Below are 26,871 nucleotides of genomic sequence, written 5' to 3'. Positions count from 1 at the left end.
GACAGCGATCTAAATGGAAAGGATTTTGAGATATCGACAACAATAAGGAAATCACTATTACATGCACACTAGCCCCGCCTAGTGGAGAAAAATCCAAACTTCTGTCCACCAACCATGAGGTCTTAGTCCACAGAAAAACTTTACCGGAAACAACAATTTCCTAGATGGAAATGATTTCAGGATATGACATGAAAAAGGAAATCACAAATTCAAGCACACTAGTACCGCGTAGTGTGCGTCGAAAGCTCTCAATTAATAACTGTGGAAGTGCATTTAGAACACTAAGCTGAGAGCACGCAATAAGCTAATATGCGCTAAGCAATAAGCTTGAAATGCGAACCAGAAGAAGAAAGCACCGCGTAGTGAGGAAATTTTAAACTTGTGTCCTCCAACCATAAGGTGTTGATCCACTGAACAACTTTGCCCAATATAGCAACTTCTGTGTTAATGCTGTAACTTTGAAGTTTTAATAAAAGTACTGTTAAGCAACCATTAAGGGACTAATTAACTAAATTATTGAATCACGAATAACAGGTCTTTTAGTGCGTATAAATTTACTTTTAGTAAGTCTTTAGCCTATCATAACGATGATAATTTTAATGGAGATTTGAGACAACTTAAATAAAAAATGTCACAAATTCAAACTAGGGCTAAGATCAAATGTTGGACCTACTTACCACAACCCACCCTTTGTCTCTATTTGAGCGGATTTATTCACAAAATGGACTTCCACATTTATTTAAATTTCTGAAAGTACCGTAAGATTTGACAAAGAGTAACACATTTTTGAGATATTGTTGAAAATCTTACACTGCTTCTTGACCCCAAACTCGGTCTACGGATTCTAAATTCGGCCTAACGCATTGAAACGCCATTGAAAAAATATTAAAATTTAGATCAAACATAAAAAAAAACATTTTTTTCGCTCCATGCACATTTTCTCATGAAAATACGAGAGCTTCTAAGTCCTTTACCTTTAAGATCTTTTGGGACCTTTGCTTGGGTCCCATCTCATTGCTCGATTCCAGGCAATGAGAAGGCGGACTCACTTGCTAAGGTGGGCGCTATGGAAGGCGATATTTACGAGCGTCAAATCGCCTACGACGAATTTTTCTTCATTTATCGTCAACAGTCACTCGCCAGCTGGCAAAATAAATGGAATGAAGGGAGTTTGGGACGATGGTTGTATTCAATCATCCCTAAGGTGTCGAAGTGTCCTTGGTTCAAAGGTTTGGAAGTGGGTCGAGACTTCATTCGTATGATGTCTCGCCTCATGTCCAATCACTATTCGCTAAGCGCTCACTTGTTCCGTGTTGGGCTGGGGGACAGTAATCTCTGTGAATGTGGACAAGGTTACCAGGCCGCAGATCACATTATTTGGTCACAACCTAATGTTCCAGTTCGGGATATTTTGGCTAGACGCGTTCTGGAGTTTATACAACTCATATATGTTTTCTTGAAGAATATTAACCATAGATTGTAAGTTTGATTAACCTTGTGTTTAGTTTGTATGTTGTATGTGTGTGTGTGTTTTTTTTGTAGATTTGTTTCTGTAATAATTGTATAATTACAGAGTTGATATAACGTCGATAGGATTAAGTATATGTTTTAGAAATAGTGAAATTTTTGAATCATAAATCATATTCCAAATCTCCTTTTCCCTCTCCCTATCCAAACAATTGTCATCCACTAACCTCGAGAAGACCGCGAGTAATCGGTTCAAATCCTTTAATTTTAGATTTAAGACATTTATAATGTATAAATAAAATGATAACTTGCCTCTGTAAAGTTTATTCGATTGAGCCTGTACAAATAAAGTTATCAACAAAAAAAAATTTAAAGAATAATTCTGAAAAAAAAAACATTATTTTGCATATAGAATGTGAATGTGGACAAGGTTACCAAGACGCCGATCACATTATTTGGTCTTGTGCTGAGCATCGTGAAGTCAACTCTGAGCTGTACGATTCACTTCGGGCTCGAGGCAGACAACCTAATGGAACGTTCCAGTTCGGGATATTTTGGCTAGACGCGATCTGGAGGTTATGAATTTCATAAATGTTTACTTTAAGAATATTAACCTTAGATTGTAGGTTTGATTAACCTTGTGTTTAGTTTGTATTTTGTAAGTGTGTTTTTTTAATGCTTGTTTTTAAGATGAATAGAAATAAGTTCATGTTTTAGGATTAATTAAATATTTGTATCGTAAATCACATTTCAAACCTCCTTCTCCCTTTTCCCATCCAACATATTGTAAATCTCCAATGTATAACGAAAATGATAACTTGGCTGTGTGAAGTTTATTCAATTGAGCCTATACAAATAAAGTAATTATTAAAAAAAAAAAATGAATAAGGTGTTCTTTAACACGTCTTCAATTGTTATTCGTATTTTTTTGGTACCTATACAACTTGCACGTATTGCCTATAAGTGTTAACTTTTTAAAAGCTGCTGCTGATTAATCATGTGTTTTTCATTTATATCCCTGAACCTAAGTTCCTTATTCCAAGTGAATATATCACGGCCAAAAAAAAAAATCTCATAGACCGACATCCACATATCTCATCTCCTCTGAAGAAAATTCAAAACACTTGGAGTTCAACCCCTCAGAATGCCAGAACAGTCAGTGTCACAAGTAGTACTGCAAATTTCAAGCATCCGAAGCCACTTCTTCTAGAGCCACTTGTTGGATAAGTGAACATGTCGGTGGTACGGCGTGGCCACCAGCCTGCACTCGATTGCCGGCAGTGCAGTGGTTTAAATTCAAAAATCTCCGGATCTACCCGGTGAGCAGAAGACATTCACCCACTGTTCACGTGTCGGCTTGGTATGTGCACTTTTGAACCCCTCAGCTCCTTTCAACTAAGCGCCCTTGTATAGAAGACGACGAGTTTCATAGAAAATAGATTATTCCCCTTTTTTGCTGGGGAAGAGGTGTCAAGACACGAAAACCACATTCTTTGACAAATTCCTACACAAACCCCTCGTTCCGGGACTGTCCTTCTCCTGAAAATCCTTCAAGAACCAACCCCGGTACGAACAAAAATGTCTATTAGATTGCAAATCAGGTTAAGAATTGCATTCATATGCAAACTCTCTTTCTACTCGGCCAGCACCTTCTTCGTTCTTCGGCAAACGAACGAAGATGATGACGGAAGCATTGTGCCATCCAACCAGTCAACAGGCGCTCGCGTGTACTCAATCATTTTCCTTCGCAGCATAAAAGGATTTTACGGCTCAGAAAGCGAAGCGGAAAAGTTCTCGAGGAAAGTGATTTCTTTTCAGCCTTGCAGGTTCCAAATTTATTATTCCATTCTTGCTGACGGAGGCGTACCAATTTTTAGTTTCCGCTTCAAGACGGTGGTGGTAAGTTTCCTTGTTAGCCACTTTCTCTGTTCGACAGAATCCTCACAAAATTGGATCCAGCAAAAAAAAAAAGGATAAATTTTCCCTCTCAATAGGGCAACGTCCTTTATTGCTTCGGTCGGCTTCTATTGCCAGGCGTGAAAGTGCGATGGAATGTGGGAAATTTTCATTAGTGAGAAGACATTTTTCGGCGGTGGAAAGTGGCAGCCAGAAGGGGGACAAAGTTTTATCATCAACGAACAGTGATTTGCAAAAATGTGCTGATTTATTTTGGTGAGCATACGGTTGGGAGATGTGGAATTTAAGTCATCCTATGGTTACGACTTGAAGTTTTATAAATAAAAACGAATTTAATTCAACTCGTTCAGCAGCTCACAAGCTTTTATTATGACAAGCTTGTTGTTAATAATTACCGCTTTTCAGCGCTTCCATTGGAACGGAAATTTAATAAATTTTAACACTGAAAGCGTTTACAAAAATAATGCAAAGAGTTAACAGTAAGCGAAAAAGCGTCACCCACCAGTATCATGGATGAATGAGTTCGATCGTTATGTGTGTGCAATGTAAATGATTAATTTATTTTCCCAAAAGAATTATCGAATCATGCGCGGAATTGGGTGTCACTTTGAATGTCTGCATTTAATTTATGAGCCTCTGAATTGGTACTTTTTTTTTCATTACTATAAACGTAGTTGTAAATAGAAGACCAACAAAATCGTTTTATTTTTTTGCTAGTGAAGTTGTGACATGGATGGCAATAAATGGTTGGGTGCACTATTGTTTTTTTGGGTACCCGCAGTTAATTAAAATGACGGAGAGAATTATTTTGTTAACAAGTGAACGCAGTTCAATACATGGTTGAATGGCTTTTTCCTTCAATTAATGATAAAAGCGCTGTTTTTTACAGTGCTGGTTATGATGATCGCATTTACTGTAGGCCGGTGAATTGATAACAGATGTCGGCTTAGATAACCAAAAAGCGGGAAATAGAACAGTATTCTCTTGTTTTGCTCTAGATTGAACGGCGCAACGGGAGTCTGTCTGTGAAGGAAGGGCAATTTTAAGATTGATTCAGGAAGGAGAAAGTGAGAGTGTCTTAAGACTACTCCCGGAATTTTATTCTGACTTTTCTTGGAATTTTCCTACCAAAAGCTCTTCGCAGAAGCTTGTTCCAGTTTTATTAGGATGCTTTTATAGTTTTCTCTGGAAATGGAGAAATGAATAAATGTTGGGGAACCGAATAACCTCCGCCTTCGATGTCGACCAGTGCTCCCCAACACTCACCGGTGAAATTAGGGAAAACAAAGAACCAGCTATTCCCGGTGCTGGGTAAATATCTCCCTTGTTCTCCGTGGAAGAGCTTCTTCTATTTTTACACCAATTAACACGCACTCTGATTTACTAAAAACAGGTTTACAAGCACTACATTTATTAAAAACAACTAATTAAAACACATTTCTTTCCTAAACTCTAACATTGTTTTTCTTATTCCTAACACACAAAACAGATTAAAATTGCCCGCGCGCAGACTCCACACACGTTCGGTGGTCTGTAGATTTCTACTTCAAAAAATATCCACTGGTCATCGCCACTCATGCGATTTTTTCGCTCGGGTCCATGAGAGTGACCGCTCCTGTTCTCGCTCCTGAATTGCTCACCACTGCAGCCTATATACAAGCGAAACGATCTAATCCCTCTCGCCTGGCTTGATCGATGACTATCTATCCTCTGCTCGGTGTGTAGATGAGAATACAATAAGTGATGCTGCAAACTCGTTGGAAGTAGGTCACAATTGTGCATAGCCAGTACGAGGATGTAGCTAGGTTGGGCTGATGTTAGTCTCAAACATTCCTCACCCACCCTGAAATTCCTAATTTCTGAAAACAAAAAAAAATCCTCTTCTAAATAATGGGAACGAGAAGGGAAAGGATTTGGGTCTACGCTGATGATGATTGCTAGTTCTGGTCAAAGTCGTGGATAGGCAACAAAGACAGTTTTTCTACTGGACGTTTCATTGTACCAGTTTCCATTTTCAGCGTTACAACACGCACTACTCCATCGTTTCCTGGATGCAGTTCAACGATCCGTCCCATTCGCCACTTCATCGGTGGAAGATTATCGTCCCGGATAACAACCAATTTCCCAACCTCTATATTAATTGCTGGCTTCCAGCGCTTGGACCTGCCCTGCAACTGGCACAGATACTCCCTGCGCCACTTTCTCCAAAAATCCTGCATCATCCGTTGGATTAACTGGAATTTAGTCAAGCGGTTCAATGCGAGGCCTTCCAGATTCGGCTCGGGGAACGACTGTAATGAGGAGCTAATCAAGAAGTGGCCAGGCGTCAGAGGCTCAAAATTAGTGGGATCATCGGACATCGGCGTTAACGGTCGTGAGTTGAGGCAACCTTCAATCTGCACCAGAAGTGTGGTCAAATCTTCGGTCAACAACGGTGTTTCTCCCACGACCTTGATCAAGTGGGTTTTAGCTGACCGTACTGCTGCCTCCCACAGTCCTCCAAAATTTGGTGCACTGGGCGGATTGAAATGCCACTGGATTCCCTTTTCTGCGCACTCCTTGACAACCGTTTCTCGGTGGTCTGAGCTCCGTAACAGGTTCAAGAACTCCTGCATCTTGTTCCTGGCTCGAACGAAGTTTGTCCCATTATCGGAATACAAGTCTTGACATTTTCCTCTCCTGGCAATGAAACGTCGTAGAGCTTGCAAGAATCGGTCTGTGCTCAAGTCCGTCACCAGTTCTAGATGAACCGCTTTGGTACAAAGACAAACGAAAACTGCAACATATACCTTGACTACCGGTCGTCGGGGAACGGGTCTTACATAAAACGGACCGAAGTAGTCTACACCGGTCTGCGAAAATGGCCTAGACACGGTGACTCTTGGCGCTGGCAGCTCCCCCATGAACTGCTGAAGTGGTGTAGATTTTGCCCGAACACATTTCAAGCATTGGTGAACAATGTTTCTTGCAATGCTTCGTCCACCAAATGGCCAGAATCGTAGGGTAACAACTCCGAGTAATAATTGCAGACCAGCATGCATCAGCTGCAGATGATAATGTAGGAGGACCATTTGGGTGAACTTATGCCGTGCAGGAAGCACCATCGGATTTTTCGTATCCTCTCGCTCTACAGAATGACCAAGTCGCCCTCCAATTCTAATGACGTTATCGTCGGAAATGTATGGATTAAACCATCGAAGTGGAGATCTTCTCGAAACAGCTTCCCCTTTGGCAAGTGCCTTCCACTCGTCGAAGAAAACCTCCTGTTGAACACGACGCACTATAGCATATTCCGCCTGCCGAATTTCCTGGGTGGACAAGAACTCTGCTGGCATCCTTTCTTGTGGATCGGTCTGCAGCAACCGCATTAATTTCAGCCAAATTGCTGTTTTCCGAACGAGATCCGTGTACGACGTAAACTTCTTCAGGTACCAATCGTTGAACTCCGTGTTCACCGACAATGCACAAGCAACCGTTCGTCGTTTCTCTTACTCTGCCTTTTTCAATTCTTTGGGAGAAACAGGCCAGTAATCAGGACCTTTCTTCAACCAATCTGGTCCTTCCCACAAGAAAGTATTATTGGTAATATCCCTCGGAGAAATCCCTCTGGAAATCAAATCCGCTGGGTTTTCCTTTCCTGGGACGTGCCGCTACTGAGTTGGTTCAGCAATGTCTTGGATTTTCGCGACCCGATTTGCGATGTAAGTGATCCAGACGTTTGGAGAAGCTTGTATCCACCGCAGAACACAAGTTTAATCAGTCCAGAAATATGTTTGAGCAGGAATTCTAATGGAGTCTCGAACCTTTTCATACAACTGCGCGGTCAGTAGAGCGTCACTCAGCTCCAATCTTGGGATAGACTGTGTTTTCAACGGTGTGCTACCTAGGATTTGGACGAAAGCAGTCGAACCATGAATCTCCCTTCCGAATCCTGACTTCTTATATAGACACATCCGCCATATGCTTTGTTCGAAGCATCGGAAAAGCAATGAATCTCGATCAATGTTGCTTCTGGAACAATGACGCAACGATCAATACGAATGCTGTTGAACAGAGAAAGCTCGTCGTAGTATTTTTTCCACATCTCACCCACCGTCAAAGGCAGTGGCTGGTCCCAATCTAATGGTTGGTCGTCGTCGTTCCGAATCCTCCACAGAAGCTGCATAATGACCTTGGCTGTAGTGATTGCAGCACCGAGTAGTCCTAGAGGATCGAATCGACTGGCGATCACCGACAGAACTTCCCTTTTGGTTGGTTGGTGTGATGCATTCCAACCCGGAATGGTAAATTGAAACTTCAGTTGATCGGAAGTAGGCATCCAAGTCAACCCTAGAGTTTTTACAGTCGGGTCAGGGTCCAGAATAATCCATTCCGAAACTCGAATAGCCAGATTGTCCTCGGAAACGCTTTCCAATGCTGCTTGATGGTTTGATGCCCATTTCCGAAGCTTGAAACCTCCTTTGGAAGGCATCTCGTTGAGTTGCTTGCATAGCTCCCTTGCGTTTTCGACCGTATCCGCTCCTGTGATAACGTCATCCATATACGTATCCTCCGTGGTTGCCTTTGCAGCCATTGGGTACTGTTCTTCTTCATCCATTGCAAGCTGGTTTAATGTACGCGTTGCTAGAAAGGGCGCAGGTTTCGTTCCATACGTGACAGTGTTGAGTTTGCACACGCCTACCGGTTCCGACGGATCGAAGCGCCATAGAATGCATTGGAGTGGCCTATCCACCTGTAGAACAAAGCCGGAACATCTTCTCTACATCGGCTACCAGCATGATCATCTTGACGCGGCTCCGGAGCATGATAGATCGTAAGTCTTCCTGTACAATCGGTCCAACCAGCAGAGCGTCATTGAGCGAAACGCCGGACTACGTCTTGCATGACGCGTCGAATACCACACGGACCTTAGTTGTGGTGCTGGCCTCCTTAATTACCGGATGATGTGGCAGATAGCATCGTTTTTCGAGATCATCCGTTTCCTCTATCTTCGTCATATGCCCTAATCGGATGTATTCCTCCATGAACTGTTGGAACTGTTCTCGCAGACCAACATCCCTCGCCAATCTACGTTCTGTGCCTTGAAGCGCCGGAATGCGATGTCCCGTGACTCACCCAACCCGGAAATTGCGTCTTCATCTTTCGGCAACGAAACGGAGTATCGACCGTCGGATTCCCTACGAACCGACTTCCGGAAAATGTCCTCACATTTACTTTCCTCCAACGAAAGAACCTTGGAACTTCCAATCTCTTCACTAGCCCAAAACCGTGCGACTAGCTCCTCTAATCCTTGTGTAGTTGCCGTACTACGATTGATGCTTAAGCCTTGACTTGGATTTGTCAGGCCTCCGCAGACCACCCAACCGAACACTGATTCGTTTAGTGTCGGCAATTGAACTCCGAGGGGTATTCTTCGACCAGTTTCGAAGAAATCGAAAAAGGATTCGATGCCCAACACCATGTCCACTGAGCTTGGATTGAAAAAGGTGGGATCCGCCAGGATGATCCCATTAGGCACCGTCCAGCCTTGTGTATTCACCTTCGCCGTAGGTATATTTACCGTAACCTTTGGGAGCACGAGGAAATTCATGTTCTGCGAGAAAGCCGTAGCTCGCGAACGAACCATCGCGGTAATCTGGTACTTAACCTTTGTAGCCGCGTGACCAATACCGTGCACCGAGATATCTACTTTCTCTCGATGTGTCCTGAGCCGTTGACTCAACCGTTCAGCGATAAAATTACTCTCGGAGCCGGAATCCAACAGAGCACGAACCGGGAACTGACTACCCTCATCATCTTCCACGATAACGACCGCAGTAGCCAGCAAAACCTTGGAGGAGAACTGTTGAGTGGACCCAGAGACTGTTATTTCGGTGGCTGCCATGTTGACCACCTGGGAGGATGTGGAAGTGGTTGGTTCACCAGATTCCGTTTGAGGAGGAGGATTGTTGTTTCCAGCAACAGCAGCGACTTTCGCCAACCCATCCTTCTGCGGTTTGAAGCATACCAATGTATGATGACGACCCTTGCAACTACGACAGAAGTATTTTGACGGACAATCCTTTGCCAGATGGCCCGATCTGAAGCAGTTCCTGCATAGGGAGTTCGCCCTCAGCACTGCATCTCTTTCTCGCACCGACAACCGTTAGAAGGATGAACACTGGTAGAGTGGATGGTTCTCCTTGCATACCGCACATCGTCCCCCAGACGATTGCACAGAACCGTAGCTGGCCTTCACAACAGACGATTTCTGTCTCAACGGTTGTTGTACTTGATAAGAAGTCTTGGAATCCGAAGCCTTCGTTGGTAATGACTCCAGAATCCGGATCCTACGATGTAAGAAATCCGAGAGATCTTCTAACGTGTCTTGATCCTTGGTCGAGGAATGTTCCTCCCAACCTCGGCGAGTTACCGGATCCAGCCGGTTTGTGAGCAGATTTACGAGCAACAGGTCCTTGTAATCCTCCGGCTTGATCACCTGGTCCAAATTCTGCACGACTCTCTCAAAACCGTCAGACAGAGTATGCAGGTCCGTTACCGATTCCTTGGATAATGTTGGCAAATTGAATAAAGCTTGTACCTGTCGCTTTTTCAATGTCCCCGTTGAAAACTTGTAGCTTAATTTGAGGCAAACGCACATGATCAAGGGTACCATGACCGTGTGTCAACGACTCATTTGCTCGTATGGATTGTTCAACTTCCTCCGGATCCTGCAGTTCCTTGGCCCTATCCATCAAGAACGCCTTACAATAGTAGTACTTATCACTATACGCTTGCCTAGCCTTATCGAACTCCTGATCCTGATCCTCAAAGTCATCATGAGCTTGAACATCGATCTAACCTGTCCAAAAAATTTCCAACAGCTTTCGCTGGAAATATTCATTAACCCAAGTAACATTGCAAGCTTGAAAAAGGTTTTATTTGCATTCTACAAGCTTGAATCCTTATGAAACAAAAATTTTTACTTGAGAATTTTTTGATAGTTCAACATAATGCAATTTTTCCAGGAATTGTTTCCTGGTCGGTGTGGGCTATCTTCAGAGATAAATTATATTTAGCTTGTCTTTTTTTGCTGTTTCTCATTAAATTGCACTTGCTTACCTTGAATTGAGAAACGAGATTTAAGTTGAAAGTATCGAAAAAAAAATAGATTTTTAATCACGTCATTTTGTTATGTGGATCTATCCTAAGAAAATACAATAGATCGCATGGACTATCAATTTTGGAACACAATTAATTTGCGGAGTTTATTTTTAGATCGACAAAAAGACTCACGCCACTTCACACCACCGCTGCCATTTACAAATGGTGTGGGAGAAACAACACATCAAACCGCCGCACATTGGCTTGGAAATTTAATGCCGTAATCTTAATGCAACAGCGCCAGCGGCTTAGTGCTTGACTATAAGGCCCTAGTGTCTTAGAATGAATTGTTCATATTTAAATTCCCCAAATTATATAAATAGAGTTAATGTCCCTAATGTCAAAATGTGACCTCTTACATGTTGAATATCGGCAGAAGTGGCTTCCATCGTTTACACACCAAATTTAAATCGCCGAAAATCAGTTAAATTTAGTTGTTTTTGGACTTGATGAAAGATCAGTAAACTTTGCAGCATAATTATGCTGCTAAATCTTCCAGCAATTCCAGCTTATGTTATTTACTTATCCTGGTCTGACATCCCTCAAGATTGCACCTGCATCACAATGTTACGCCAATTCACTTGGTCCGTTTCTGCTTGTCTCCAATTTCTTGACCGTCCCACACTTCCAAGATCCTGCTCCACTTGGTTTAACCACCTTGATCGCGGTGCTCCTCTTCGTCTTGTACCGGCCGGATTCAAGGCAAACATCATTTTTGCGGGATTGTTGTCTGGCATTCTTAAAACGTGTCCCGTTCATCCTACCCATCCAACTTTCGCAACTTTTTGGATACAGGGTTCGCCATAGAGTTGCGCCAGCTCGCGGTTCATCCTTCGCCTCCATACATCGTTCTCACATACCCAGCCAAAGATGGTCCTAAGCACTTGTCGTTCGAAAACACCCAGCATCGTCCACGTCTCGTGCCCGTAGAGAACTACCGACCTTATCAGCGTCATGTACATGGTACATTTAGTACGGAGGTGAAGTTAACCCGACCTCAAGGTCTTGTGGAGTCCGTAGTTAGCACGACTTCCGGCAATAATACGCCGATGAATTTCTCTGTTGCAGTTGTTATCCAACGCCACCAATGATCCGAGTTACACAAATTTATCCACCACCTCGAACTCATCTCCGTCGATTGTCACGCTTCTGCCTATGCGATCCCTATCCCGCTCGGTTCCTCCAGCTAACAGATACTTTGTCTTCGACGTATTCACCTTTAATCCAACCTTCTCTGCTTCACGTTTAAGTCTGGTGTATTGCTCCGTCACGGCCCGAAACGTTCTTCCGACAATTTCCACGTCGTCAGCGAGGCAGATGAACTGGCTGGGCTTATTAAAGGTCGTACCCCTCATGTTAAAGCCCGCACGTTTCATAACACCTTCTAGCGCAATGTTGAACAGGAGGCAGGAAAGACCATCGCCTTGTCGAAGTCCTTTGCGAGTTTCAAACGAGTCCGATAACGCACCCGATACAACATCCATCGTAGCTCTGATCAATCTGGTCAGCTTCCCGGGAAAACCGTTCTCGTCCATAATCTTCCATAGCTCTTCACGGTCAATAGTATCATAAGCGGCCTTGAAATCGATGAATAGGTGGTGTGTAGGGATTTGATATTCACACCGTTAAACGGCGAAAGATGATCTGGGAAAGCACTTTGTAGGCCACGTTATGAATAGTGATCGCTCGATAGTTCTCACATTATAGTTAGTCGCCTTTTTTATATACTGGGCATATTACTCCCTCTTTCTTCTCCTCCGGTAGCTGTTCTGTATCTCAGATCCTGACTATCAGTCGGTGCAAACAAGTGGCCAATTTATCCGGGCCCATTTTGATAAGTTCTGCTCCGATACCATCTTTCCCAGCTGCTTTGTTGTTCTTAAGCTGTCGGTTAGCAAGCTTAACTTCACCTATCGTGGGAGCTGGCATGTCCCCATCATCCGCTGTACCGACGAAGCCATTCCTCCTGCTGCCTTGGTCCTCCGCCTCTGCGCCGTTTAGATGTTCCTCGTAGTGCTGCTTCCACCTTTCAATCACCTCACTTTCGTCCGTTAAGATACCCCCTTCCTAATCCCGACACATTTCGGCTCGTGGCACAAAGCCTTGGCGGGATGCGTTGAGTTTCGTGTAGAACTTACGTGTTTCTTGAGAACGATACAGCTGCTCCATTTCTTCTATCATAGAGTTGCCGTTATTACCATGTAGTCATATTAACAGATAACATTATTGTCAAATATCTAACGTACGTCATATATTATCTAGACAAATTTTTGTCCGTACCGCTCAGCCCGCATTGTATCAGTAATGGTTTTTTACAACAGATAGATATATAGATATAGATAGTAATGTTTTTTTAACAACGGTAAAGATTAATTCAGGCTTGGGTGCTTACCCATGATCTTCTGCTCAGTAGGCAAAAACGGTTGCTCTAAGGCCAACGGTGTCATTTACATCACACCAAGCTACTACCGACGATATATCAAGCCGGGGTAAAAATCAATTCAAGTAAAATGACGCCCCCGAAAGCAGTTAACAAGCAATTTCAAAATACTTATTACCTATTCCGTACCGTTACGCCCGAGTTCTATCTGATACGATCTTTTACAATAGTGGCCTGGGATGGATCTTAACATCATTTATCAGCACGACTAGAACATGTGTATGAACCTGGCTCGAGAAAAAGTAATATTTTACCGAAAGTAATGCTTCTGTATTCTACATTTTCCCAACAGTTTGCCCGCACGTTCAAAAGCAATATCGTACCTCATTAGTACAATAATACATTATTAATGAAACTTCAAACTAAACTTTTATACAAGTAAAGCGTAGCACACTGATCACACGCGACTGAAAATTATACAAAAAATAAAACTAGCAAACACCTACAACTCATCGAAATCTAATCGATCGAGTGTCAAACCTGCATGGTCGGCGATCACGGCATCACACACATCAGACTTTACAAACCGATCAAACTCGCCGGGAAGCAAACGAAAATCATTATACGAACCTCAACTGGAACACACTCACCAAATAAATACATGTATGCATCCCGACCACATACTGTCCAGGAGCAAATTTCAGAAGCTTCCATGCATATTTTCCTCCAACCAAATACACAGCTGCACGGCAACCTGGCAGAGCAAACCCAAAACTTCTCATCCATATCACTTCATTTCTCCCGGCTGGCACGCACATAACCGATCAGCCACAGACCAAGCTGTAACGTTCGTCTCTATTACTTAAGACAACCGCTTAAGCGCCACCTTCTGATTTGAAAGACCGTTATCTCTCTTCTAAACCCGATATGAGACTACCCTTCTCAGGGCAGGTCGAATAGTAATTCCAGAACCGAAAACAACAAATTGACCCAATGAAATGAACAAATGAACTGGATTATTGCGGAACATATATTGAAAAAAAAAACAAACTAAAGTCAACCAGAACTGAGCGGCAGAAAAGGTTTAAGCTAGAAGGAACAAACAAACTAAATTAAATCAATCAATTAACGATCTCGAATAAGTGAAATCGTTGGTAACTAAACTCGAATTAAAAATAGAATATTGCAATCATACGCATAAATTAATCAATAATTAAATCGAATTTATAGAGTTGCACATAGGGCCCATATTTAGGAAAATTGCAAGCATAAAAAGTTTATTATAAACATTCAGTTCACCTTTTGGTACACCCTAGCTTGATCTGGTGACGTCACGCATTAAGTTTAACTCAAAAAGGGTTCTTCTTTTATTTAAATGTTCACAGTATCTAGGAGAGATCTGACGTTGGCGATCGGCGAGGTGCTCCAACGACGATCTACTACCTCAAGCGTTCCCTCGGCGCCTCGAATGTTCTTCGATGAAATCGTTCGTTGTTTTGGCCTTCGTGCGTATCCGTTGGCTCACGCGTGAACGGCGATACACGGGGTATGTGTCTCCGGAAAATTGGTGGAGTGAGAGTGAGTTGGCTTTGCTCTCTGCCTCACGCCTTGGCATTACGAGCATTACGAAGGACGTATGCGCACACGGGCACAAGTTCGAGTCTTCGCTACTTAACTCAGGCAGTTTTCCAACCCCACAATTACTAGTTACTAGACTTCGCAGCCGGAACAACCTTCGGCTAATGCAGTCCAGAAAAGCCGAATCCAGGCCAGACAACAAAAATCCAATCCGGACGAAGCAATCCAGTCCAGACTAGCAGCCCACGTTGGATGGGCTTGACGACGCCTATTCAACGTGATAATCTCACTATTGATTACAATATATTTACTGAAAGGCTGACCTGAGTATTCACAATACACTCAATTCACTTTAGGTTAAATTCAATTTTTGTATAAACTATCCGAACTCTATAAATACAAATAATTTCACAATTTCACAGTTATAATCTATAGGAAAGAAAACTTACGCGAACTTACTTTGAATTTAGTTTTAAGGCTTTTACTTTAAATCACTTTCAACAAAATTTACGATCACTTCACAAAATTGATCTTTATTATATAACTAACTCCACCAGAATAAATCGAGTGACGTGCAAATAGCTTGGTTGAACCTTTTTGCTACGACGCGATTTCCACCTTCTAATGTACGTTGTCTAAAGAGATTATTTTTTATTGGTCAGCTCTGGCGGACTAATTTGGAACAATACTTTCCATTGACTTGGCTTTCCACACAAAAGAACACGTGGAAAGTAATTTGTGGAAATTTCTGCAACTTACCGAGGGTTTAATTTATTTTTGAATCCAGTTAATTCACCTTAAATTATACATATTTGTGCAAGTTTTATTTATTCCGATAGGTGGCTATAAAACTACAATAGAAAGCTTACAATTGGTATAACTAAAAAGGGATATTTTTAGGCTAGGAAAATATTCTCGTTACAAAGCTCAAACAAGGGCATTTTATTCCATTTCCCCTTCAAACCACTCCGTGCACAAAAACAATGCTCATCGCAAAAGCCCAACAACAGATCGCGGTCGAATCACACCGGCAACAAAGGGAAGCAAGAGCTCACCAAGCACCCAACAGGGGGAAAACCGCACAACCGTTCCCGATTGATACTCAAAGTGCACTCCAGAATTTCAAAGGAATCTAAACGAATGAAGTTCTCAATGCACTAAAAATCTGCTGACAGCTTTGCACCCATATTTTTAAAAAACTTTCTCAAGAACTCGAATTTCCTCTAGAGCGTCTTTTCAAATTTTTCTGAAAAATGGAAAATTTGGAAATCATCTTATTTGGTACTATTTTTAAATCAGACATTCAAAATAATCGTTGAATTGCTATTATTTCTTGCAAACTAACTTTTATAGAACATTATAATACAATCATTAGTAAAGCAAACAGAATGTTAGGCTTCATTAAAAGGTTCAGTCTTAATTTCGAAGACCCATACACTATTAAGCTATTATATACCACATATGTAAGGCTAATTATGGAATACTGCTACCCAGTATGGAATCCATAGAAGAATGCATGGAATCTGCCCAAAAACATTTTTTTTTTTATATGATTTACGTAAATTTAATTGGACTGCATTTCCATTACCATCTTATGAAGCGCGCTGCATACTCATCAATATACTTACACTTGAGGAGCGCCGCCAATTTGCAATACTTTTCTTCACCAACGACATTATTTCAATGCGCATAGATTCGGCAGAAATTCTCGCACAATTAAACTTTTACACACCTTGTCGATATCTTAGAACACGGAATTTATTTTCTGAAAAATTGTACAGAACAAATTATGCAAAAAATAGCCCAATCAATGGAATGATGTGCCTGTATAATTTGCATTGTGGAACTATTGACATCACTATGTCCAAGCAGCAAAAAACAGCATAGAACTTATGCATAGTTTGTAAGTAAACATTGTAATAATCATTGTATGTAGTCTACACTGGCTTGACGAAATGGATAAATAAATAAATAAATAAATAAATAAACTGCCTCCCTTGCGTCGGCAGCATTGGTGTTCAGCACGGAAAACAAATCAAATGAAAAAAAAAGCAACTTAAATAAAAACTACAAGGTACAGCCTTATTGGGTTGTACGCAATGGTGACGTAGGACTACGTGGGCTTATATAATAAATCTTATTTGTTAACTGCAGCAGGAGCTTGTGTTTTGTGTAGGAATAGGAATTTGAGCAGGTTTCTCTCTGTTTGTACTCTTTAGTATGACGCGCTTGACATACTAGTAGATGGCCTACAATGACTCACGAGGAGCTACTGATTCCGATCAATAGCGATGCGGCTTCTTCCTCTTTCTATGGATGGTCATGTCGGCTGCAGCATGCTGCTTGCAGACAGCCTTTCGTTGTATACTGGAGAACACCACCACTCACCACGCGGTGATTGAATAAACACCGCTTGGCGAGACATGATGGAATTCAACTTTGAAATCTGTGTTAGGGAAATCGCTTTTCGCAGGCAATCGGTGATAATTTTAATAATCATAACAACAGTTGCACATTCGTGTAGTTTTCAATAGTTAAAATTTGAAAAATGTTACTATTGACTTCAATTTAACAGATGCGTCGAAATATGTCTGATCGATTGGTGATCATGTTATTGAAATTGGTCCAGGGGTAGCTGCGTTAGTAACGTTCAAAATCTTTCAAAATTTTGTTACATGTTCCATTTTTGGTTTTCACAAAGTGTACCTCCTTATAGAATTCACAGACGTAGTTCTACGTCAAAAATCTTCTTAAGAAGCTTCCGCAAGATGCTTCTTGTAGAATTATTAGAAGCTTTTTGACGTAGGACTACGTCTTTGATTTCTATATGGGGGTACACTTTGTGAAAACCGAAAATGGAACATGTAACAAATTAAGAAAGATTTTGAACGTTTATAACTCAGCTTCCCCTGGTCCAATTTCAATAATTCACCAATCGTTCAGAAATATAGCTACGCATTGATAACAATGCTTCCGAATGTTGATTTTCAACAAGAAACTATTGAAAAACTGGTAAATGTCCAGCATTGTCCAAAAGCGTCGAATTAACTAACAAATCCACCAATTACCTACATGCATATGCTGCTTCCCCAGCACAGTCGTCAGAGAGTAGTAAGTAGACGTGTTACCGCGTAGCGTAATTTATGGAAGGTTAAGACTGCTCGAATTTATTATCAGTAGTCATCTCGCTTTTGCTCATGCATCCCTTATCAGACCATCGCAGTTTCCGATCTATGAGCCGATCGTTATCGCACATTACTACTTTGACCATCTTCCCGCAGATCAATAAAACCCGATAGCAGTAGAGTTTGAAGTTAAGTTGCCAATAAACATCCTATGGCATCACATCTGAATATCAGCGAGTATACTCAGTGGAGCTCAGAAATAAAGTGTCGTTCTTTCGCCCAAAAATCGAAGCACATCTATCCAAATTCGAAATATTCTACAAGACGAAACAAGTCGAATTGGCATTCGTCTTCGATCCTCGGGCGCGTGCGAATAGGGAGGATGGAATTGCGTAATATTTTGCACACTCATCGCCATATTCAGAACTTAACGCAAATTCTTCGAGATAACTACCATCCGTCGTCTGGCTCGCCGTGGCGGTGTCTGACGTATCTCCGGTTTGATTTAGGAGGTGTGCTGAAAAATGAGATCCGTGATGCTGTCACCTACACTAAACACGCCAAGCGTAAGCGGCCATGGATGTCATCTACGTTTTTGAAGTGACAGAGACGCACTGTGTTTGGTTTCAGAGGTTAAATCATCACCAACATTGGAAACAAAACGGCTCTTTTCAGGGCCACCAAGCTTTTTACAGTAAAGAGTAGGAATAGAATTCATCTGCCTGTGTCCATATTCAGAACCACCGACCACACAAAATGCTCATGTAATCAAACTGGAAGCAGGGATACAAATTATTTTGATCAACCTTGATCAACTTTGAATCGCCACGGCCGGATATTTTCGATGGAAGAAGCAACAATCTAGCATCTAATTCGACGAAGACGGCAGGAAACATTTCTGGATCAACAATAGAATAGGGCCTATCAGCATTTGTAAACAAACCGTTCCAAAGCCTCACAAATCGAAGGCCGCTCACACAAACCAACACCAACATCTTGTAGGTAGAAGTTTTCCCCTATCCAATGATGGTGTTGGTTTGTGTGGGTGGCCTTCGCTTTGTGAGTAAAGGGCTTTGGAACGGTTTATTTACAAATGCTGATGGGCTCTTTTCTATTTTTGATCCAGATTTGTGAAGCCGAGTTATTTACGAAAGAGAGTGTCGATGAAGAGAATCGATCAATGTAGATAGGACCTATTGAAACCTATTGAGGCAGCTCCCAGAGATGTTATGCCTTAGAACATGCCGGTGGCGCTGACTGAGATTGGACCCAGGCCTGCTGGGGTGAGAGGTAATCACGCTAACCACCGGCGCTGATATCTATCACGGCGAATGAGAACGACCCAAATTTGAGTTTAGTTATCTCAGAAATAAGAAATAAAGTGCAGGAACTCAGCGATGAGTAAATTTGCCTCATGTTTTCCCAGGTGTTTCCAGGATTTTCCAGGGAAAAATTCCCGAATTTGAGAAAAGTAAAGATTGGTTTCACTCAGTCTATTGATACTACTCCGAGACTGAATAAAATTTTTGTCAATTTCCTGATTTTCTGGCAGATCTTCTAGGTTTTCCACAGGAAACCATGAGACAAATTTACTCATCGCTGAGTTCCTACACTTTTGGCGATTATGAGTGAACTAATCTCAAATTTGGGTTGTTCTCATTCGCCGTGTACGCAAAAAGAAAATAGCCAGTGTCGCTACTTGATAGCAAACTACTCATAATGGGAGGAGTCTTTGTAGCTTTTATACCACTTCGTTGCACATCATTCTGCTTTAACCTAAAAAGATATAAAGCAGCGCTGCTGTCTGGTATCAGCTCATTTTCACTTCGGACGGCGTGGTGAGCAATAGTAGCAGTAGGTCGTGGCAAAGGAGGTGCCAAATGTCATCGCAAATTCTTCGAGATAACCACCATCCGTCGTCTGGCTCGCCGTCGCAGTGTCTGACGTATCTCCGGTCTGATCTACGAGGTGTGCTGAAGGTGTTCGTGGAAAATGAGGTCCGTGATGCTGTCACCTACACTAAACACGCCAAGCGTAAGTGGCAATGGATGTCCTCTTCAATAAAACGGCCCATTTCATGGCCATCAAGCTTACATCAGTAAAGAGTTGGAATAGAATTTATCTGTGCTTGTTTGTCCATATTCAGAACCGCAAGCCCCCAACGACCACACAAACTTGGAAGCAGGGGTGCAAGTGATTAGTAAAATTTACGTTTATTTTCTGGGTTTTATGTTTCAACATTTGATTTAACATTTCAATTGGTTAGCCTTTGGCTCTTCATCTTTGTTCTAGTTAATTGGTTATTCTAATGTGATGATTGCGTTTAGCGCTAATTTACAGGATACCCTTTGTGGGATTGTTTTGGTTTGAATTTAAAAATTTGATAACTTACCTACTTGAGCACCTAACTACTTAAACTAGGTTGCCAAATCACGAATGATCTGGTGGTTTGATCGCAGACAGGCGACTCTGAACCTTTCCAGCGTGGAAGTCTTTCGCTCCTCGAGTGTTTGAAGACCGGCCAGGTGGTGAATCTCAGAATTACGAGTTCGCGGTGGACTGTTAAGGATCATTCTGAGGATCTTGTTTTGGATCCTCTGAAGCTTTAAGTGGTGGCACTTAGCACAACTCTCCCAGATTGGCATACTATACTCAATAGCCGGCAGAATGATTTGCTTGTGGACAGCAAGCTTGTTTTTGAGGGACAGGGTGGACTTCCTGTTTATCAGAGGGTAGAGCGACCTGATCAAGATGTTACACTTGGTGGATGTCTTGTCCACATGGGATCGGAATAGCAATTTGCTATCGAGGGTGAGACCAAGGTAGACTACTTCACTCGACCATTCAATGGGAGTGCTATCAAGGTGGATCTTGACGTTAGCAGGCGGGACAAGCCGAGGTGAATACGAATGTGGAAACAGAATGGTTTGTGTTTTAGCTGCATTGATACAAATCTTCCAGCTCTTAAAATAGTCGGACAAAACATCCAGGCCTGATTGTAGTTTACTCGCCAGAGCACGGATCACTCGACCCTTATAGATGATGGAGGTGTCATCTGCGAACATTGACAGGATACCACCACCCGGCAGGGGAGGAACGTCTGACGTGAAAATGTTGAATAGGATAGGCCCAAGCAGGCTACCTTGAGGGACCCCTGCATCAACGTTGAACGTATCAGAGGAGACATTGTTCAAGTAGACCTGGAATGATCTGCCCGACAAGTAGTTTTTGATGATCTTCACGAGGTAGTTCGGAAAGTTGTATCGATGCAGCTTGTACACTAGACCATCATGCCAGACATTGTCGAACGCCTTTTCGACGTCCAACAATGCCATGGCAGATGTATTGGAAACGGACTTGTTCCGCTTGATGATGTTAGTAACCCGTGCGAGTTGGTGGATGGTAGAGTGGCCTTTCCTAAACCCGAATTTCTCTTTGAGAAATATGTTATTATCATTTGGACACACCAGCAGACGGCTGAGTATCAATTTTTCGAATAGCTTCGAGATGGAGGACAAGAGGCTGATGGGGCGATAGTTTTTGGCACTGGTAGGGTCTTTGCCAGGTTTGTGAATTGGAATAACTTTGGCTAACTTCCAGCATGCAGGGAAGTAGCCAAGCATTAAACACTTGTTGAAGACCACTGCAAGGTGCTTGAAGAAGTCAACACTCAAGTTTTTCAGCTCGAGGTTGACCACTCCATCGACACCAGCGGCCTTCATGTTCTTTGTTGATTTAATCGCTGCTATCACCTCATCAGCCGATATTCTACTTTCGTCAGGGACAACTACGGGGGTGGCAGCGACACTAGCCATTGCCTGTGATACTGCAGGCTCGTGGGGACTCACCATGGCGTGGCCAAGGTTATGTGAATTTTCAAAGTGTTGTCCAAGAGCATTGGCCTTTTCAAATGGGGTTATTAGTAAAGATGGGTCCGAATTTTGGTTGGGAGAGGAAAGGGGAGGAATGGGCCTCGGCTTATTTTTCAAAATCTTTGCCATTTTCCAGAATGGCTTAGCACAATCTGGGAAAGAGCGAATCTTGTTTGCAAAATCGATATTTCTGAGATCCACCATCCTGGCTTGGATGATTTTGTTCAAACGGTTGCAATTGGTCTTCAGGTTAGGCAGCCCAGTACGCTGGTACTGCCTACGGATCGTGTTGCGGAGTCTAATGAGGTCTTTAGTAGGCCTGTCAAGGTTCAGAGTGTTACTCACCTGTCTGGATACTGGCACATGTAGCTCCCTGGCCCGGGAAATTGCTTGATCGATGGAGCGCAGACACCGGTCAACATCTTCGGACGATTCCGGTTGGACATCGTAGTCTACAGCGGTGTCGACGCAATGTTGGAACTGACCCCAGTCAACACGATGATAGTTGCGCCGGAAAGTTTCAAATCGATTTACGGAGGATCCCACCTCAGTCACCACCGGGTAGTGGTCCGAGCTGAGTTCCTGATAGGTGATAGGTTGAGCGATGTTGTTGCCCATGTTGCTGATGAAGATATCGATGGTAGCGTGAACACCGGACCGACTCAACCGGGTGGGAGTTTCCGGACTCAAGATGTTGTGCTGCGCTTCCTGCAGGTCGTTGTTCAGGATGGTGCCGTTTTGATTGCGCCGATTGTTGCCCCAAGCTTGATGTTTGGCGTTCAGGTCGCCAGCGATGATAAAGTTTTCCCGTCGTCGTGTTAGCTTGATAATATCTCGTCGCAGATCTGCTGCCGATCCGTCCCTGATGTTGACTTGTTTGGGGCAGTAAGCCGCGACGATGGTGATGGGGCCGATAGGAGTAGAAACTTCCACCCCTACGGCTTCGATGATCTTCAGCTGAAAGCTGGGCATCAGTCGACAGCAGATGTTTCTCCTTATTGCAATAGCCACTCCTCCTCCTCCAGAGTTGGTTCGATCTAGCCTCACGAGCCGGAAATCGGGAAGGTAGACGTTTGTTTCAGGCTTCAGGTGGGTTTCAGTTATGATGGCAACCCAACAAACATTGAATGTTGGATAAGAGCTTATTCAGGCAAATATGTGCTTCTTCAGCTGAAAAATTGCTTATCTAGCTTTTAATCAGCTCAAATTGTTCGTTGGGAATGTCGATGTTTCGTTCATTGAGAAACTCAACAAACTCGATGTTTTTGCTCTTCAAGGAGCAAGCGTTCCAATTTACGATCTTGATGGCTTCACGGTCCATACTTAGTGACAAGGGACAGGGCAGCATGAAGCTGTTCAGATCGAGTCTTGCAGGTGCGCAAGATGATGATGACCTCGGCCACGAGCGTCACAAGTTCCTCCGAGGTGAACGGAGAATCGTCGACAGGCTCACCTGAGACAACACCAGCGTATGATAAACCAGGGGCGGTGGAGGGACCTGGCATTGGCTGGGCAGCAGCAGCAGCGAGACGATGCTGGACTGTTCGATTGTTAGGAATACTCACATGCTTGACTTGTTGGTTGTTGAGAGGAAGTGGTTCTAAGTTCGGAACATGTCGACGGGGCTGGAGAGCTGGGTACTGGACTTCCGTGCGTGCAGGAGGCGAACGATGATTACGGAGGCGACCGGACTGATTATTGATCGTAGCCTTCCGACGGATATTGATGAACTCCACTCGCTTGGGACATCCGCGATTGGAGGCTTGGTGGTTACCACCGCAGTTGACACACGTTGGCTCGATGTCATCATCTTGCTCACAGGACGCAGTCGAGTGAGTTCCAGCACACTTGCCGCAGATAGTCTTCATATGGCAGTTTTTGGTGCCATGGCCGTAGGAGAGGCAGTTCATACACTGCGTAACATCACGATGTTGGGATTTGTAATGCTCCCAACTGATGATGACCTGAAACAGGTCCCGGATTTTGGATCTCAGAGCCGCTAGACTGGTGGATCCCTTCGTGAAGTGCACCAGGAACAACTGGTCACGGAAGCTGGTGTTGTGGTTGGAACGCCGGTTTATTGGGAACACCGCCTCAGGTTTGAGCCCAAGCCGCTCCAGCTCGGATTTAACCACAGCCGCCTCGAACGACGGTAATCCACGCAATACCAGCTTCAGTGGCTTGCTCGATGGCAGATCGTGCGTGAAGAAGTCAACGTTGTTTTCCTTTAGGAAACATCCTGTTTGATTGTACTCCTCCAGGCTGGAACACATGATTTTGGTGCCGATGCTGCAAAGCTTGAAGCGAGGCAGCAACTTGTGTTTTGCCAGTTCGGCACGCAGCTTGGCAACATCCTTCTCCGGCGTGAAAAGCGGGGGAATCCGCTCTCTTGCAGCGATGGGAACGACGTCACCATCGCCATTTTCTTCGGGGAGCACCGCAAACTGGTTGGCTTGCAGTACCCGTTTTCCGGCGTCATCCTGCGACGCGCTGTGCTGGATTACCACTTTCTTTGAAGGGCCCGCTGCTGAATCATTGGTACGTTTACGCACCATTTGTTTCGTGTTGGCAAGTTGCAGTAAACTTGCCAGAACGCGCGAAGGTGGCGACGCTTCCACGGCGCAACGCGACAGCACAAACCGAATCGAAGCGAGAACTCGAGCGAAAAAGAAAACGAACTGAACAGCTCAACAGTCGAGCAAAGAGTGTTGTGGTGCAAGTGATTTTGATTGATTCTCGTAATCAACTTTTTTTTTTTGAAAAAGATCACTACAAATTTGGTACGCCTACAATTCAAAAACGGAACGAGTTGAGATAATAGATATTTGATCAATTAAAAGAACTTAATGCTCTTCACATTTATTCCGTCCACTAGCGGTCCTACGTTAAGCTTCCGTTCGTGCCCCTAGGCACAGACCCTTCTACTTTTTTTAAAAGCTTATTCTACAAGTTTATTTTAGCCCATTATTCTAGACTCTTACCCGCCGCTCCGCTCCTATAACTAAAAACTAACATGGACAGGACAGTAAATCTGAGGAGCTATGCACTTATGGAGCAATTTTCTAAGGTTGATGGATCAAATTTAAAAAAAATAATGTCCAATTTATGGATCATTTCTTTATTTTTTTAAGAGCGCGAACTTGATTTTCTATGGATCAATTTCGTTAGTTTCTGGTTCAATGATGAATGTTTCATGCATCATTAATATTTCATTTACAGGAAATGCGTACAGTTAAAATGCTCATTCTTTAGAAATTGAGCGTTAATTTTTTACAATTGTGTTGCTAAATTTAACGGAAACTATGGATCATAGTAACATTAGTATTTAATTTGGAAGGATCTTGGATCTTTAAGGAATATTGTTCATTTTTTTATGTATCGTTTCATCAATTGTCCTAGGGCTCCCATTTCAATATGGTTTCAATTTTCATATGTCTAATTTTGTTTTAAATGCTCACTGAATCCCAACCATTCCTCTTCATTCCAGTTCGTCGCTGGTCCGCCTGGTCAACGTGGAGCATGTGCTCAACCAAGTGCGTCCAAATACGCCGCCGAGTCTGCCGAGCCCAAAATTTGGAGTTCTACGACAAAGCCTTGGTAAAGCACCATCAACAGTTGGCCGCCCTGATGGACGATCGGGAGGAGCAGGACGGTGGCGTAGGAGGAGGCGGCATCACAAGTACCAGCAGTGGATTCGGTTGCCTCGGGAAGGACTTCCAGTCCATCGTCTGCCGTGGCGGTGAATGCAAAATTGATGAAACAGGTAGGTGTTCCCTTGTCGCCTCATTTTTTTCCCTTCTTATCATGTTTCAATAATTCATTTGGGTCGGTCGGTGGCTCTGTGACGGAGGGAGGTAAAATCTGTTGATTCTGTTAATTTTCAGCCGCAGTGGCACCACTTTTCGCACTGAAACGTAAAATGCTCATTCAATTTGCGTACGCATTTATGAAGCTCATCGATCGGCTTGGTAATTGATATTCATGATGCGAAAAATATCAATATTCATTTATTGAGTCAGGTTTCGTACGCGCTCGCGGTCGATTGGTGGTGCTTTTTGGAGCCGACAATGGCGGGCGACCGGTGGTCTCGATACTGGACCGTGAAACCGAACGTTTGAGCCCTTATGGCCTGTTTTATGTTACTTTTCTGTATTAATGATTGTGGGCGATAATAATTTAAAAATTGAAGGTAAATTAACCTTAAAAATCCTTTTAGGTGATCCACCAATCATCGCTTAATTAATACATTAATTCATATTTTATATCATTACACCAGAATTAAATTTCATTCAGTGCACTATCGCGCTTCATCGACCATCGCGTGCGGCATGGAAAATGATAAAGGGCAACTTCACAGCTGGGAGTGAAAAAAAAAAACTGGCCAGCGAATGGAGTAAAAATAAAACTTCATCGAATCGGAACCATATCACGCTCCGCGGCTAATTTGAATTGAATGAAATTGAAAATGAATTTATTGTACCTGGGTACATTCAATCCCGGTACATCAGATCAGGCCATCATCGCGACGTGGAGGTTTTTAACCTGCTGTATGTGATTTTATTGAATGGCACAATATTCCGGAATTGAATTTCAATGCGTGCGGTTGAATTTAAAACTTGTTGCTAGCTAGCATCATCTCTCGACATTGCGCCGGTCATGTTCAATATGGACTGGACTGAGGGGATGAAGTTGTTTTCCATTTCGACTGAACATTTGCGAAATTTAATTTACAAAGATGATGCCGTTTGTATACCTGAAATTTATTAATTCAACAAAGTTAATTAGCAGGGCGAAATGGATACATGGGAATATGATGGATTGAACCATCAGGTGAATGCATTATCATACTGTGGACAGGTAATTGATATGAATATGTAAATAGGCATTAATAAAGCATTCATTTCTGGATAATGCAATTATCGCAAGAATTTAGGTAAATTTAAAAAAATTAATTGACTGAAATTGTTACCAATGAAATTTTAAAATTAAGAGTAGTTTTAAAATAAACAGAATTCAAACATTTTAATCTTTTAGGAACTATTAACTTTAAAATCATGCAGCTAATAGGTTTCCAAACACAAAATAATCACTTTCTAAGAATATAATTAAAAACAAACTAAGCAAGATGGTTTCACACAATATTTACCTAAATTATTTAATGGCATACACTTGCACGATATCAAGATAATAGCTCTAAGAGGAATTTAATGTTGATTTTAAAGTACATAATATAACCGAAATCAACACCATTTGTATCCAATATAGGGCTGTGGAGTCGCAGTCGGAATTAGACGCATTTTTGAGCATAAGGAGATGGAGTCGGAGTGGAAGAAAAAGTACTGACTCCAACTGTTATGAAAACGTGATTTGAAGCTATTTGGAAATTTTA

At 42.7% G+C, this 26,871-nt stretch overlaps 1 protein-coding gene across 1 annotated transcript in view; it reads left to right on the top strand.

Annotated features, from left to right (window-relative positions):
* Positions 1 to 26,871, top strand: part of LOC135704995 (netrin receptor unc-5-like) — a gene marked incomplete at its 5' end in the record, with an annotated part of 156,878 nt that overhangs the window by 11,171 nt on the left and 118,836 nt on the right. The window contains one exon of the mRNA XM_065226546.1: positions 24,970 to 25,245. Within this exon, the coding sequence (XP_065082618.1) occupies positions 24,970 to 25,245 (276 nt within the window). The remainder of the gene's footprint in view (positions 1 to 24,969; positions 25,246 to 26,871) is intronic.

This window comes from Ochlerotatus camptorhynchus, unplaced genomic scaffold, assembly GCF_037179485.1.
Source record: "Ochlerotatus camptorhynchus isolate MF236.1 unplaced genomic scaffold, CSIRO-AGI_Acam_v1.1 ptg000255l, whole genome shotgun sequence".
NCBI classification, from domain to species: Eukaryota; Metazoa; Arthropoda; class Insecta; order Diptera; family Culicidae; genus Ochlerotatus; species Ochlerotatus camptorhynchus.
Note: the sequence above shows the minus strand (reverse complement) of the source record. Positions and strands in the feature narration are given on the sequence as shown.